At 38.1% G+C, this 17692-nt stretch overlaps 1 protein-coding gene across 4 annotated transcripts in view; it reads right to left on the reverse strand.

The window, feature by feature from the left end:
* The window catches only part of NYAP2 (neuronal tyrosine-phosphorylated phosphoinositide-3-kinase adaptor 2), a 266912-nt gene that overhangs the window by 152507 nt on the left and 96713 nt on the right, over positions 1-17692 (reverse strand). For all 4 annotated transcript variants that reach the window (XM_030832684.2, XM_060301774.1, XM_060301775.1 and 1 more), the window contains one exon: positions 1812-2113. In XM_030832684.2, the coding sequence (XP_030688544.1) occupies positions 1812-2113 (302 nt within the window). The remainder of the gene's footprint in view (positions 1-1811; positions 2114-17692) is intronic.

Raw genomic sequence — 17692 nt, forward strand, 5'->3', positions numbered from 1 at the left:
AGCAGAGGAAACTTAGGAACAATATTTAAAATTTACAGAAGGCAGATCTCTAGAGCCTTTTAGTTTATTAACAAGTAAATGAAACATCTAAATTGTCTCTAAAACATCAATGTGTTACAAGTTGAAGGACATACTGATGACCTTGACTCATGAGTAAAAAGGCTCAGAATTCTAATCTGTTCCAAGACATCAGAGGAACAATAGAGTTACACAAACAGACACACAGACACACACCCATCTTCACTGCAGTGATATTCATTATAGCAAAACAAACTGGAACCAACCTAAGACCTCATCAAAGAGATAATGATTAAATAAAGTATCATGATGTATATGCCCCTCCTAAAAATGGTGTTTCCCAACAAACTGAATGCCATGGAAAATAGTCACAAGAAAATAACTGAAAATATAAAACATAGAACTCTATACACTAGGATTTCGATTCTGTAAATATACATATACACATGTTATTCACACATATAATCTCACAAACACACACTCATGATGTATTTTTACATATATGTGAAGTAGGAAAAAACTGAGCATAAGTGGAGATTTTCCCTATAGAATGCATGGGTTCGCTCCATCTCCAGGCACTTATTTGTATTCTTCAATATACTCTGAAGATTTTTTTTCTTTTTTTTGGCTAAATAGGCACTTGGACACCAATATGGGAGAAAGGAGAGATGAGGCTATTAGAAAAGATGGTACATGCTTCCTGGGCACTCGTCTCATGGACTAGGTTTGAGCTTCGGTAGAAGGATTAGACCAGAAGATGAGGGAGCTTTTGTGAGGGACTGGTGAGCCCAGGTGACAAAGAAACCTACCCAGTTGAGGAAAGGACCACCTGGCTTCCGCTCTCTCCTGCAAGCTACTGGGAAACTTGGAACACTGGGCGCTCAGGGAAGCCAACTGGGGAGAATGTCAGGGACAGACAGGGTAAGAGAAAGACCTTGGGACCTCATACAGCCATGCTCTCAAGTTGGTCACTGGCAGCACTGGTCACCCTGAAGCATTTTCCACAACTGACACACAAAAATCTGAATGCGTCTGTATCAAAACACACTTGCAACTACTCTCCCACCAAGGGACTCTCAGGAAAAACTCAGGAAAGCTGAAACTTATTTATTCAAGCAAGGCTAAAGAGCTGGTGAGATATAGTGTTAACCTGACCTAATTTATAACCATAGACCAGCAAGGAGACTAAGATATATTTGATTTATGTATTTCATGGCTGAGGAAAAATATAAATATAGGTAGAAATAGAATAGAGATTGAAGTAGAGACTTTAATATGTATACGTGCACACGTGTGTGTATACTACAAACGTACACACAAACATGCATAAATTCATATTCACTGGAAGGAAGTACAGCAAAATGTTAAAAAAATGATCATTTCTAAAGATGATTACAATTTTTCTTCTTTATATTTTCCTGCATTACAAAGCTCCCTAATGATCACGATACTTCTATAATCATACAGATAATACTAATAAAAGCAAGAAAATATAAATTTTAGACATATTGCTAGGCAAGATAATTTTCTAATGATTCAAAGCTTAAAGGGAGCTGGAAAACTCATATATTGCTTTCCTTTTCCGAGGCTATAAATTAAATACATTTTTCTGGGTGTCATTTGACAACACCCAGACAAATAGCCATCCCCCCTGGATTCCTCTTTTCTAAGACTCAGGGGGAGGGAGACAGGACTAGGCGACCCAGGGAGGAAGGCAGATGCTGGTTAGTATGCGGATCCAGACACGTGGCCTGAAGTTTCTTTCTAAGTGAAGTGGGCCTGGCGGGTTTTACCTTCGTTCCGCTCGGGGCCTTTCCCGCTCTTACTGGCTGCCGTGCTGTTGACCGTCTCGGACGACGTGCTCAGCTTGGTGCTGGGGTCCCTCTTGGGCTTGGGGGGTGGTTGTCTCCGGGAGCTACAGCTGCTGTCATCGTCTGTGCCCCCGACCGAGTGCAGCGACTGCGACCTCACAGAGAAGCCACTGGAGCAAGGATGGGGCAGCCTGTCCTGAGGAGCGGGCATCGTCATGAATCCCATGCGGAAGTGTTTGCCCACGTAAGTTCCTTCGTGGCCTCGCCCTACTTCTCCACCTATGCTGTAAAAGAAAGACGAAACCCGCGCCAAGTGAGCCAGGATGTGCAAGATCATGGGCACAAGCATATCTGTAACTGCTGATAGTTCACATTTTAACTTGACACTGGTGAAGAAACGTTTCCAATAACATGAAAATATTCTATGCTTTTGCATTCAATATGACAGTAAAGCAAATACAATTTAATCATAATCAGAAATTCTGGTATCCTAGTATCCACATACTCTCAAAATAGTATTCTAAAGAAAAAAAAAAAAAAGCTACCACGTAGCACATTTCATCTTCAATTGCTTTTCTCTACTTTCAGGTAAATCTTGTCTGTGGCTTAAAAAGGAAAAAAGAATTCCTTGTGACAATGACTTGTAGATTGCCTTTTTTTAAAAAAATTTTTATTGGAGTATAGTTGATCTACAATGTTGTGTTAATTTCAGGTGTACAGCAAGGTGAATCAGTTATCCATATACATATATCCATGCTTTTTTAGATTCATTTCCCATATAAGCCATTACAGAGTATTAAGTAGAGTTCCCTGTGCTATACAGTAGGTTCTTATTAGTTATCTATTTTATATATAGTAGTGTATATATGTCATAGACTTTTGACACATGACTGAGGTCAAGGGGGCAGCATTTGAAACTCTTCTCCACTTCATCAAGATCTTTTTTTTTACTTTTACCTAGTTAATATAGAGGGAAAAACAAAACAATAACAACAACAAAAGGGGTTCTGTTACCAGTACAAGGGGGGAGAGAGAGATAGGAAGTGAAGAGGAGGTAAAGGAAGGAAGGGAAGGAGGGAGGGAGGGAGGGAGGGAGGGAGGAAGGAAGGAAGGAAGGAAGGAAGGAAGGAAGGAAGGAAGGAAGGAAGGAAGGAAGGGGAAAATACTTGCTTAAATCAACAGAATAATTGTTAATCTCTCTCGGGTTTCCAGAATCCTTTGGTTACACTAGTAACTTAGTTCTACTAATAGATTAGTCTCACAGAATCAAATAGCAGCATCTGATAAAGAGATGTATCCAGAGTTAAAATCTCATCCGATCCTAGGATAGTCCTATTCAGAGTATGCAAGGTTTCCAAATGTAAGGTTTTTAAGTTTTACATTGGAAAGTTTGAACAGAAATTTTAAAATATATAAGAAAACTCTCTCAGCTTGAAGCTCAGTTAATCATATAGGAAATGACTGTTGGGCACCTTTCTATTCTATTAAGTAATGGTGACTCTATGAAGAAAAAGGAAATGAATGTCAATATGAATTTTTAAGAGAGGTTTTTCTAGAGTTTTCCCCATTTTTGCTCATTCACCAGTAAAGGAAACAAAAAGAAGAATTGTTAGAAATATTGGGTTGATTTTCTTAGACATGTATGAAGTAAAAAAGTGTCTTTGAGTATATGAATTTTGGAAGCCTGTTGAATCTACCTTTCCAGATATAAATTTTTTGGGGCCTTTTTTTAATCTTAATTTTAGCTGGCTCTTTATTGTATCTTTCATGACTCTAATGTTTGTCATACATTTTACATTCCAGTGGGAAAAATCATGGTAAATATTTGTTTTTCCCCCTTTGCTGAAGGAGTTATGACAATTATATGACCCTTGTGAATAGAGCCAGAAAGGATTCAACAAGAATATGTGACTCTGATTCTGGTATTTAATTCTGATCACAACTTGCTATTCAACCACAAATGTTTTCTTTTTATATTTATTTCATTTTTTTTTCTGAGTATTATGAGTTGATATTCAGGTACTAGATATACTATCTTTGCAAAGCAAAATGAAGAAATATCAGTGCACTAACTGGAGCAGTGGATACCTAGAAGCATGAATGAAATCAAGCAAATGTCTAAGTGGAAGTTTTCACATCGTAGTAGTCAGTATCCTAAATCCGTGTAGTGTTTTCACCGATTTCACGTTCTGCGCTTTCTTCAAGAACATCAACAAAAAATTAAACTAGAATAAATTCAGATGGAATGGCTTGTGAAAAATCAGTAAGAATTTAAGGCAGAATGGTGTGGTGGAGGTGAGATCAGGGTGTGATGGAATGGGAAGATTTGTCATTGATTTGTGATGACTGTGACAATCTTTCTCATAGAAGATGAAATATTTGATCTCATCTAAATTTGCCTCAATCATTTTGCATGTCTTTTCCTTATTTCTGCTGCCACATTACTGAATAAAAGGTGCTTTGAGGATTATTTAGACAGTCATTCCCAGTAACATATCCACGTGAGGGGATTTATGCATGTATTAATGCACATAGGCATTTATGAGAGTTATGAGGAATAATTGTATCAGCAATTTCTCTGTTACTTTTGACCTAAATAGGGCCTACACATTTTCCCAGACAGATAATTAGCTCTGCTGCTTCAAAATTACATTTTTTCAGCATAAAACAATTTCCTGTAACTCTTTATCCTTTTGTTCATATATGTAATGTGTACACACATAGACACACACACACACACACCACACACAAACACTTTTTCCAAAGAGAAATTCAGTGTATGCTTTAAACAATGGCAGGTCTCAGGTACAAATTCAATTTGACCAGGCTGTGAATGCAGGATGAAGATGTGGGGCTATGGTAAGTTGGATAGAAAGGCCGTTATCCAAGGCTGAGTGTAAGCAATAAAGGCTATGGTACACCCAGGTTCAAGAGACCAGTAAAGATGATTAATCTAAAGGAAATTGAATATTATGAAACACAGCATACAACTAATTCCTGAATTTAGGATAGCACCATGTGGAGATTTTAAAAATTCCCAGACCCATACTAAGGACAAATACCTAATCATATTTGTTGAATCAGGATCTCTGTAGCCAGTTAGCCATGCTCTGTAACTAATGAGTTTCTTAAAAAACTATATCCAGATGTTTTTTGTTTTTTGTTTTTTTGCGGTACGCGGGCCTCTCACTGTTGTGGCCTCTCCCGTTGCGGAGTACAGGCTCCGGACGCGCAGGCTCAGCGGCCATGGCTCACGGGCCCGGCCCCTCCGCGGCATGTGGGATCTTCCCGGACCGGGGCACGAACCCGTGTCCCCTTCATCGGCAGGCGGACTCTCAACCTCTGCGCCACCAGGGAAGCCCCTATCCAGATGTTTTTGATGTAGTCAATCCAGAAACCCCCAGAAACATTAAGAACAATAGTTAGAGACATTAATGAGCTGACATCTGTTAGTTAGAAACAGCCAGGGAAACAGAGTTATCAGAAAGTGGGACAAAGGAGACTTACCAGAGACCAGGCAAAATATCACAGGTAAGACAAGGTACAATGTATTATTCAGATCTTGTTAGGTTACCCTGAAGTAACAAATAATCCCCTATTCTTAGTTATTTTTAACAACACAGGTTTACTTCTTGCTTGTATTCTTTGAGTCAGCTGTGCATCAGCTGTGGCTGTATTCCACATGCCTTTTTCATTCTCGGATCTAGCCCCTGCTGAGATATGTTCTCATAGCAGAGAGAGAAAAGCACTCACGGAACCACACAGTGTCTCTTAAAGCTTCTGCTCAGATGGGGCATGTAATGTTGAACTCACATTCCATTGGCTAAAACCAGTCTTATGGCCAAGTTTGATGTCAACGGAGTGGGGACAGATTCTCTTCCAACAGGAAATCACTGCAAGTTACGTGACAATATGTGGGGATGCATAATCCTCTTCCAGGTAGGGGACCAAATACAGGTACAGCACTTGTAGCATATGCCTCTGAGATCTCCCTTCAAGAGGGAACTTGACATTAGGAATGAAGGTAGCTGACAACTAGTGACACATTGAGGGGTTTTGTGCTTCTTGCCCCCATAATTCTGGTCTCTACCTAGTTAGAAGTCTTGGTCTCCAAAGCGGGCATACTCTTTCTCGAAGATACAGTAAGGGTCTCATTGAACAACAAGGCTGTAGCTGCCTCCTAAGTAATTTGAGCTCCCTTTGTATAGCGGCCAGCAGACAAGAAGACAGGTCTCCATTGTGGAAGAGATCATGGACCCTGATCAATAGGAGGAAGCGGAGCTGCTGTTACAAGATGGTTCAGAGAGAAAAATGTGTGGGACCCCTCTGGTTACTCCCTTGCCCAGCTGTGAGTTTGAAAGGTCACCTGCAGCAACCTGGCCCGAGAAGGTTTTGTTGACCAGATGTTCCAACCTCTCGTTAAATTAGTCTCACCACCAGGCAAGCCACTGAGACCAGCAGAGGTGTTAGTTGAGAGTGAGGTGAATTTAGAAAAAGTGTGGGAGGAGGGAGGTAATGCATATCAATTGCAACCCCCATATGAACTGCCAGTGAGAGGAGCTACAGTTTCTCACATCAACTGTCCCCTCGTAAGTTTTCCCTCATGAAGCATCCAACAGGATCCATGAAAAAGCGGGTCCCCAAACCTGCAGAAGAGCATCTGCTGAGCATAAGGGGTGAATTGCGGCAGCCATGAAACTTCTCTAAGGACAGCACTTAGCTGACAGCCACCAGCCATAGAGTCTTCAAATCGGATGCAGCATTTAGGTCAAGGCCACTCTGCCCATGGAAAGCTCCTAGCTAACAGCTGAGCATATGAGGTATGGGACCTGGCTATTTCTGCCCAGTGTGGGAGTGCTTGTGTCTGAGTTTCCCTGTTGGGCTGGCTGAGACTTGCCCATAGCTACACCATGGTCTGAAGCTCTTCCTATCCAATTATTTTTCCTTCCCCTTCTCCTTCCACAGGTGTCATGCTACGTTGTGGTCTGAGGCTTTTTCTGCCTATTCCTGCTCCCTCCTTATCCCAGGCATTCTCCTCAATAAATCTCTCCCTCTAAATTTCATCTATCTTGGTATCTGCTTTCTGGAGGTCATGAACAAACATTCTTGGAAACGATCATACAATCTATGACATTCAGAAACCAAAGAAGCAAGAAAGAGGAAGTCTAATAACAAAAGTGAGACCCCAGAAATAAGAAATGCCTGTGAAAATAGGACAGTCTCTTGCTTCAGACTGAGTATTTAAATGCTGGTTGGGAAAGTAGGAACTAACTCCACTATAGGAATAGTTGGCTTGAAGTGAAAATTACGTGGGCTGAAGAAAGCAGAGTCTTTTTGCAGTAAGACTCTAGTGCTCAAGATAGATTAAGCCTGACACATCTCATGTTATAAAAATAAAAATAAGTTTCATAACCCTGAATTTAAAGAAGTACACTTTTTCTCACACAATGAAGGTAACGTTGCAAGACGTAGTTGTCTGTTGGTTTGTTTGTCTATTATAAAATTAAAAAAAAAATAAAGTACTACTTAAATCAAAGTAAGTTGTTTTCCTAGAAGTAATTGATAAAATATTTGTAAACTTCTCCAAAAAAGTTATTGGCTTATGAACAGACCTGGACATTTGTGCTCTGGAATCACTGAGTTGTGGTTTCTATCCTCATCTCCACCATTTAGCACCTCTACTTTAGCTGCTGAGCCCAAAGACCATTTCCTTAAGAGATAAATAGTAGTATTAGCCTCATGGAATTGTTATCAAGTTTACCTGAAATGCTACATATGAGGCATTTAGCATGGAATCTGACATATCATATGCAGTCGATAATTTTAGCTTTACAATTCCTACTTTTAAATCCTGTCCTCCTGAATTCTGTTTATGGGATCATAATGTGCAATGTAAGGCCATATCTCTAAAAAAAAGTGGCATATGGTACCATGTAACCTCAAAAAACTGTGCACAAAGTCAAAACAAAATCTTACATTTAACTCAAGATAATCTAGGCGAACATAGTCTCCATGTTCTTAACTTTCTTCAGTACTTGCTTTGATTTTTTTTTAAAGTACCCGTTGATCGGGACTGACAAAGAAAGGTACAAAACAAGAACTTCAGAGCTGCTTCGACAATGCTATTCAATAGAGATTGTTACTTGTCTTGCTGTCTTCTTGAAAATCCATCAACATTAATGTTTTATGTCTTCTTCTGAGAAATGCTTCCTTTCAGAGATGAAAACGCAACCCCTGAGAAGGGTGAGCTGCTAAGGTGAGATGTCAACTCTAAAAGTGACAGAGGCACTGCTTTTCTGTGTCATTTTGAAGCAAATATGCCAATATCTCATAGTAGAGTATTCCTGGGAACCACTGGAAAAGAAAAACCAGAATCCCGGTTCATATGTGTACCTTCTTTCAAGGATATCTAGGAAGTTGGGATACAAACAGTGTTGTTACTAGGAGTTTGCTTCTTGCTTGGAATTTTTTTTTTTTGTAACAGTTCTGTGAAGCTAAGCTCAAAAATCCATCTCTGACACTGATGCATAATCCAGTATATTTTTACCTTTGCAAAGTTCTGAAGCCCCTGGAAAATTTCTGTTGATTTTTCAAGAAGATGTCTTTATCTCTTATTAGGGTAAGGGATTATTCAATCATAAAGTAAATGGGGTAAATCTGAAAGGGAGGTGGAGACTATATCTCTAAAGGAGATAATAAAATTTACCTGTGGGCAAGTTTACCACTGTCATCTGCTAAGTATTCAAAATTTTCATGTTAGGCATTTTTACAATGAATGAGCAGAAGGACATCAATATCGAGATTTTATTCATTAAAATTACTACTTAAAAAGTTTATATTTGATGCTGTCTTCCTCTTGCCTTCTCTGCAAATACGCAAGACCTAACACTGATGACCCTATGCTGCCCTGTGAGTCCCGCTAGCCCACTCACCAGAGGGACCCCCGCTCTAGAACTTGCCCTTTCCCCCCTCAACACTGGCCTATTCTTGGTATCATTTCCAGCTAAAACAATCTGTGCTTATGAAAAATTATACATAGAAAGAGCCAAAAGACTGGTATGTTATACTTTTTCCTATTTTGACAGGCAATATGCCTCAACCCATAGTCTGACTGTTGAGAGAGAGGTGTGATTCATTACATCCTCCGTGAGTTTTGGCAGATGGCAATTGTCATACAGTTCATCATCCCAGCCCCGTTAGGCCTTGATGAGCACAAGTGGCACTTCACATCCACTCACCTTGAGCTTCATGCAGGCGGGAGTCCTGTCTTCTCGCTCACTATTATAAACACTGTCACATTATAGGTGCTCAAACATACTTTTTTTGTGAAGGAAAAAAATGAAGAAAGGAAGTAAATCCACTTTGGAGATAGATTAGATACATAGATACACAGATACATAGGTAGATACATACATACACATATATATAGGTACACAGATACATACACACATAGATAGGTACATAGATAGATGATAGATAGATAGATAGATAGATGATAGATAGATAGATAGATGATAGATAGATAGATAGATAGATGACAGAGGGCTTAGAGAATTTTGTGGACACTTGTCACTTGTGCTTCCAAGGTATTCATTCTCCCTAATTCTAGCAATGATAATTCCTGCGTGGAGATCAGTCTTCTTCCTCTCAGTTTAACATGTTACACAGACTCAGCCAATCAATCACTAGATCCCCCTGGCCACCATGACTATTGTAGGGACTGGCAAACTGGTGAATCAGAGTAAACCTTGGCACTGGGTAGCATCTCAAAATGCCTCAGCCCTCTTGCCACTACAAAGAGAGACTAGTGGAACCAGGTCTGTGGCATCGTAGACCTGGATCTAGATGTGCCTGCAGCTAGGTAAATCCTAGGGCCCTTCAGTTTTGTCAAATACTAAATTCCATTTTGTTGAAGCCCGATTTAGTTGGGTTTTCTGGCACTTACATTGGCCTACAGTCCTAAATGAGCCAATACAATGCAGCAATTACTAAATAAATATTATTGGCTAACATGTCAGAAAATGCAGTTGATATCAGGAAAGGACTAGGAATGACACAGGGCAGGAAATGAGTGCATCATTCTTATTTATTGCTGGAAAATATCCTTCCTTTTTAACAGTATAAGTGGAAATAATTAAGTGTCGAATAGGTTTGCCCCATATATATATTTTTGATCATGCAGTACACTTTGATATGGAAACTTCGCTCCAGTAACATTAAACTGTGTTCATATTTCCTTCCAAATTGTTCACTCACCATTACCCTCAATTTCTTCCCTGAGTCCCACTTGCTTATTCAAAGCCATAACCTGTGGATTTCTTGCCTTAGGCACAAACATTCATTTTCACCACTTCATATCCTCCATGATATCTATTTTCTACTTTTGTGCTCCTGATATCTTAACTCTTCCTCATGTTTTTCCAGACATCAATTTCCGGTGCCTGGCTATTTATTGGTGCTTCTTGGATCTTAAGGTCAAGTGTTAAAAATGGGATCTTTACACATCTTTTTGTTACCTGCTGTGGTGAACTATAATAGCAAAACAAAACTAAATAAAACAAAACAATGGGAAAAAAGAAACCTGTCCCGAAGAGAAGGGATTCAGTTTCTAACTCCAGATGTTATATTTAAAATTGATATGCTTAAGCACTGTATTATTTCTCTTTGCTAAGATACTTCAACTCTGCCCAAAATTTGGTGTCTCAGAAAGAATATTAAATATGTAATCAACCATTGAGTAGCTATCTGATTTTACGTAGGAGGTACATACTTTCTGAGCTTCCATTACCTTTATCTTTATATAAGGGAAATACTTTCCAGAGTTGTTATAAGAAATTAAAATAAGATTAAAAAATGTCAAAGATACCTAGGAAGGTGTCCAATCCAAGTTGAGCCTAGACAAATATTAAGGCGCCTTCCCTAACTTCCTGGTTTGCCAGGCAACTCTGTAACAGTTTTTACCTGTCCGTATCCAGTTATAAGGAGGGCATTTTAATGATAAATTTCCAACCTATGCACCATAAAAGAAAAACTACTTTAACAGTATAAAGGCATTTTGCTTATTTCTGTAAGAGGGCTTTGACAATAACTGTCAGGCAATACACTTCCAAATCCAAATTAGGGGAGAAAAAAGATCTTGCTTGAAAATGAAGGAAAAGTAACAAAAATAAATAATTTATCTGTTCTGTCATATTTGTGGGTATAATATAGAGTTGGGCAAATTTTCGAATGGATTTTATGTTTTTTTTCTATCAAAACTCCATGATAATTCAAGATTTTTATGAAAGTTAGGGCTTAAGGTAATCATGGCTAGAGTTATGCTTGAAACAAATATGTCATTATTTATCATAAGTGCTTACTGCCAAGAGTTTGAAGTTGATATTGCAGCCCATTGATTTAATGCTTAGTCATAAAATAAAGGGAGGAGGTTAGAGTGGGGAGTAGAGAGATTTTTTTAACCTTTATAAAAGTTCCTATTATTCACTTCTTAGTCTCTAGAGAGATGGAACTGAACTCTAATGTTTATTAAAGCCAGAACAAATTCTATGGGACATCTTTAAGAGTCTTATTTTTACTTGAAACATGTCGAGTGCTTTTAAGATTAGCATATGTTATTATCTATGGTATTTTGGAATCTAAAATTAAAACATTCCTCATTTCTATATACAAATAATACTTCTCTACTCCTTAAAGTGTCATGGCTTGAAGAAGAGAGAGTATATGGAAAATTCAAATCCTATAACAATATTCAGATTCAACTTAGAATATAGTTTACAGAAGTTCACATCGTGGGAGATCTTTTCCAAAAATTCAACCAAAGAAGGGGAGGTTCTGGAAAATATATTTTTTTATTTGTGTCTTCAAAACTAACATAAGCTTTGAATATGGTTTGAGAACATGCCAAGTTTTCACAAATGAGTTTAGCTAACCATATGTGGCTCATTTCTCAATCTAGAAGTAGAAGCTAGAAATACAGAATGTTAACATATAACAGCCTTGAACTTCCTGAGTAGAAGGCTACCTTAATGCCAGTTTAAAGTATAGTGATGAGTTTGGCTTTCTAAAAGTATCATTTTTATGGAGGAAGAAACAATTCCCTGTGTTGAGGCATTTAATTCATTTACTCACCATTTATTCACAAAGTATTTGAATGCCTACTCTTGCTGGGCAGTGACCAAAGCAGAGGGGTCCGTGTCCTCAGGGCATCACAGGCTATTGAACCAGCATGATTTAAGTGCCATGCGATCAGATGTTCTCTCAGAGGAAGTACCTGGCAAGTGCAATGGAAGCACAAGTCCTGGGGCCCCAACCATGGCTGAGGGTCTGGGAAGTCCCATGGGAGAGGAAGTGGCTTTTCAGCTCATGCAGAGCATGAGTAAGACTTAATCAGGTAAGGGAGAGAAGTGGAGAGAAGAGAATGTGTGTGCAGACATTTGGAATTGAGAGAAACTGAGAAATTAGAGTTATTTGGGTAGAACTTCATTGGACCTGTTTGTCTTGTAATTCCAGTGGCTGGAACTGTACTTGGCTCAAAGAGGGTACCCAGTAAACATTTATTAACTAAACGAATGGAGAACTGTATATATGGGCATAATTCAAGAATAAACTCCCAGGTTTCTTAAGCACCAGGACGGATGATAGTTTTATTTAATTTCCTCCTTTCCTTCACTTGCCATTTTCTTACTTTATGATGAAGGAGAAAGGAAAAATCTGAGAATACTCGTGCACTGTTAATTCTTGTCCTTGTTATAAGAGTAATCCAAATGCAGGGATCAGCTTAATCCCCTCTTCTCCATCTCCCCCGGTCTGCCTGGGTTTAGGTGCTCATAATTTCAGGACTAAATTAATGCAATTGCCTCTTAGCGGATCTTTCTCCACGGTGCTGCCAGATTTATCCTTGTAAGTGCAGATTTGCTCATGTCACTCCCTAAATTAAAACCCTTTGATAGCTTTTCTATTTCTTCAGATGAAAAATCCAAACTTTTATGTGACACTCATGGTCTTTTCAGATTTGGATCCTATACCAAGTCTTATCTGCAACATTCTCCCTCCTTGAACTCAAAATTACCCTAATATAACACGTTCCCACTTTAACTTTGTTCCAGATTGTTGATTCAGGGATAAAGTTCAAGACTGACTGTATGCAAAGGGTGGCCATGAGTCTTGAGGACACAGACAGGTTCAATTGTGACATGCTGCTCTGTCTGCTTGAGCTTCTTCCTTTGGCTAAATCATGTTTAAAGATCTAATTCAGATGTGGTTTCCTTGACAAAGGCTTCTATTATCAGCCAGGCTTTCTCAAGGTTGATCTCCAGGCCTCTGGCTGTCAGGGCTGCCAGAGGGCTCTGTCCTTCTCCATATCAGAGCACCTCCTCTATGGCACTCTACGGTTGTCATCTGTGAGTTGATCTCTTCTGGTCTGTGAGCTGCTTGAGGGACAGACCATGAATTATTTGCAGCAAGTGGAAAGTAAGTAGAGATAATGGAAGGCAGGGAAAGATATGATCCACGAAAAATTGCTTGATATTTTCAGAGCTTTTCTTTTTAAAAACTCTTTGACTTAGGCATTTTCAAACTATCATTAGAAAGAAAAGCTGCCAGGACACTATGTGACTCGAGTATCCAATCATTATTTTCACTGTTGAAACAAAATGGAGCCTTCTAATAGCTACCTGTCCTATGTTTATAGACAATCTGGATGCCTGAGATAACGCAGTGGAAACCTCTAAACTAATTTTTATTGAACAAATCCCCGGATTAGATCTAATTCTTCTTTAACTTTGTAAAACATTTTGATCAACAGCCATGGCATTCTGAATGCCCATGGCTGGTAGGCAGGCTCACTCACTTACGCTCAGAAGACTGAATTGTACGCTGATGATAGTTAAGTTTGCTCTCCAAACTGCTCATGTCAATTGCACTTGTTGCTGTAATTATAGTATCAAATAGTATATAAATCAAAGAAACATGAGTTTGAAAAATTAGTGAGAATTTCTCTGAAAACTCTGTTGTAAAACTATGTCAGTGGTTTGGAAGATACTCAATAAAAGAAGGTTTACTAAAAAAATATATGGTCTGGTTGGATGTGGTGAGATTACGGTAAATCTGTTAAATCTAAAAGGAGTCTGAACTATGTTTGTTTGTTTGCTTGTTTTTCGAAATGTCTTTAAATTGGGGCTCAGCTTTAAGGAAACTGAAACCGAATTAAAAAGTGAAAACTAATGGACATGTTTTGTGCATAAAGATTATATGGAAATCCAATTAGGGAAAACACACACAAATAAAAGACTCTATTGCCAAATTTGGTAAACAGTGTATATTTACAACTTTACAGTTTTAAAGAGTTTTATATGTGCTTATGTGTTTCTTTTTTTAATATTCTCCAATTTTTAAATATTTTGTTTAATCAGTCCCAACTGTATTAGATCTAGATACCCTATATTTATATTCTATAAAAAAAAATCAACTAGCAAAGAGCCTGGCACACAGTAGAGGCTCAATAAGTCTCAAAAATGTTGGTTTCATTCCTACAAAAAAAAAAATCCCACTAAATTATCAGCAAAGACTCCAAGATCATTGATTCAAAGGAAGTTTTTTAGAGATAGCCATTGAACTACAGAAAGTCAAATTTTTCTTCAGGTATAATTATGTACAGTTAATTAAATAATGTAAAATGTTAATTTACTCACAGAAAATTATTTGAGCAATTATATTCTGAAAGCACTTTGGAAATGGGTGCTGGAAGTAAACACATTTTCCTAGTGGTGATAACATACAAAGCAATGCCCTGAATTCAGGAAAGAACTAAACAATTCAAGAAAGCAGCAGATGCCATGCTCTTCAGTACCATTTCAATATATTTTCTCTTTTGAGAAGTTGGGTACCTAGTGACTTTCCCAGCCCTGACCACTATCCATGATGCCACATTAGATACTGACATCACCTTTGAAAGCTTCTGCTATTGTTGTGTGTGCAAAACTAGCAAGATATGCATCCCATTTTTCAGAGTCTGTATTATCCAAAATACTGGCAGAAAAGGACTAGTATACACAAAGTTATTTCTGGTATGATTTTATATCCAGAAAAAGGATTTTTCCTTGCATTTGTAAAGCTCCCAAGTACATAGCCACCTATTCATTTACCTTCTAGAAGACAGATGGTATAATTTGCCAAGCAAAATCAGAGAACTGGAATAAAGACGCTGTAGTGTCAGCTCTGTCTTAAACATAAGGCTTTCACCCTTTCTAAAAACTTGAAATATGCTATTAAGATGAATAGATGTCCCTCTGACACTCAAGGTCAATATGTTCCAAAACTAACTCAGCATCATCTCCCACTTCCCTCTATTGAAACTTTGTCTTCAATAGCATCCTCATGCTATCAGTCACAGAGAACAGAAACCCCCAAGTAATTTGACATCTACATTCTTCCTATGTACACACTGGTCAACAAATCCTTCCTCGTCTCCTTTGATCTCACATCTGTCTCCTATTTTCCAAACTATCTACGAGGTCTTGGCTACTAAGTGATATTCCTAGTTGGATTCTCTATCTCAATTTCCCTATTCATTAACTTGAAGAAATAGTCCTAAAAAAGAAATAGGATTACCTCAATTCCCTTCTTTAGAGCTTTCAGGATTACCCAAAATAGAGTCCACTTTTTCCATAAGGCAATTCGGGCTTTGTATGTATGACCCAACCTCCTTTCCACCCACTCACATAATTCTGGCTCCCTGGGGTCTCTTCCTCTTCAAACTATACCTCCACTTGAAAAAAACAAATTTCATGTTCATCAGAACCTAAACTGAAAGTCACGTTCTCCCTGAACCTTTTATCAATACTCTCTCTCCTCTACCTTGAATTTCTTGTGTATTATTTGTCACTTTCTGCCTTATAGCTATCATACACAAACATGAGATTCTAGAATTTTTGAGGATGGGGATCAAATTCTGTACATTTCTTTATCTCCCTTAGCATTTGGTATGCTTCCTTGCACATAAAAAGTAACATGTCAGTGTTTAGGGATTTAAAGTAAATTTAGACAATAATTAAAATGAATATATAGTTAATTATTTTAACTCATTATTTCTAGGTATATATTAAATTAAAGGATTGTAACTGTCTAGAAATTTTGCTTTAATAAATAAGTCTGGAAGACAAAATTAAAAAAAATAATAGAAGTTTGGTTTGGAAGGAAGTGAAGATGTAAAATGAAATATAGAGTATAAGCACATTATGTCATCCAGAAATTCCCAACCTCTAAAGAAGACAGAGCTCAAGATCTACAATTGAACAAGCAGTCAAGCCATTTTTTTTTTCCAGGAAGTACTGGTAAAGTGGAAAAAATCTATAATCTTTACATCTACAGAAAGAGAGACAGTATAGATCTCACAGAGATAGACAGACAGACAGACACACACAGAACACATGCTTTTTCCACCCTAGTTAGGAGATTCTGTTTCTAGCTCTGCTCGTACATCATCATATGACCTCTAGGGAAATCATTTCTAAATAGATTCATTCATCTATCACTAGGGTAGAAATACCTCATCAAACGATCCCTCAGGATATTTGTGACATTAAAATGTGAGTGTAAAACAAGGTCAGGTTATATTCATGAAGTGTTTTTCCTATTTAACAACAGAAACTATTTTTCTATCGAACACACTATCTTGGCAAACCGGTAAGTCTGGGAACTGCACTCCTTGACAGTTTTGAAGTCCATTTAAAAAATAAATGCCTGCAATTCCAAAATCCAACCTTCCATCCCTCATCCATATAATCAGAGTGACATGTAAATGTGAATCGCTAGAGATACTGCTTCAGAACTAAACGCTCATTCACAGATGCATTAGTTACCCTAAATGGAGTGGCCAATGTGCTGTCTTTATACACAACAGGTTGTACATCTGCTTAATGCACCCGAATGTAGTAACATAAAAGATTGAAATATAGATGCCATGGACTGCCTACGCAGAGGCCAGAAGCTTGGCTCTGTTTTTCTAGGATGATTTTTTGGGAACAGTTCACTTTCCCTGATTGGTTTCCTTCAGACAAAATGATTGAATCTAATACACCATGTCAATGCATGCACTTGGGTTATTCACTTCAAGGTGCAGCCCTTAAGGGCTTCAGGGTCCAGTGTTAAAAATTTGCCTTTGATCAAACCTCATCCTCTCCCACACATCTTTATTCATAACAAATTAAAAGCTATTATCCCAACAGATTAGCAACAGTTTTAATGCCCACAGTGCATCTTAAAATAAAAAGAAACAATTTTCCAGTTATAATGGATGCGGTATCTTAGTTGGCCTCATTATAATATTTATTATCTGTTATTTGTTGCCTGTGTTACACAGTAGTGAAAGATACATAGCCCTCAGGGTTTATCGTTTAATGGAGAGCACATCTGAATTTAAGATCTACCCTATTAAAATAAACCTTTCTTACACACTTCTAAGGGGAGCAGGGAAATGTGACTTCATGGCTGCGTTACTGAGAAGGGAGTTTCTCATTTACTGAAGGATGGTTCAACTTAAGGAAGACAATTAACTTAATGATTCTTTGGCAAAGGTTGATTGTTACCCCCATTTATAACTGTCATTTATGGGCATCTGTTTCAGTTTTTTTTAAAGCATTTGCAAACCTTGGATTCCAGATTGGAATCACCGAAAGAGATTTACATTGCAACTCATTTAGTTTAAAAAAATGGAGGATGAAAAGTTGGTAAGTTTTAGGCTAATTTAAGAATATGTTAAGACACAGTGTGAAATATACACACATTCCCTGGCCACTCAATTTTTGAAATCTTCTCAAAGATACCTCTTTTCTTCCTATCTCAGCCACCTCTCTCATAGTCAGAAC

The sequence above is a fragment of the Globicephala melas genome, chromosome 7 (assembly GCF_963455315.2).
Source record: "Globicephala melas chromosome 7, mGloMel1.2, whole genome shotgun sequence".
NCBI classification, from domain to species: domain Eukaryota; kingdom Metazoa; phylum Chordata; class Mammalia; order Artiodactyla; family Delphinidae; genus Globicephala; species Globicephala melas.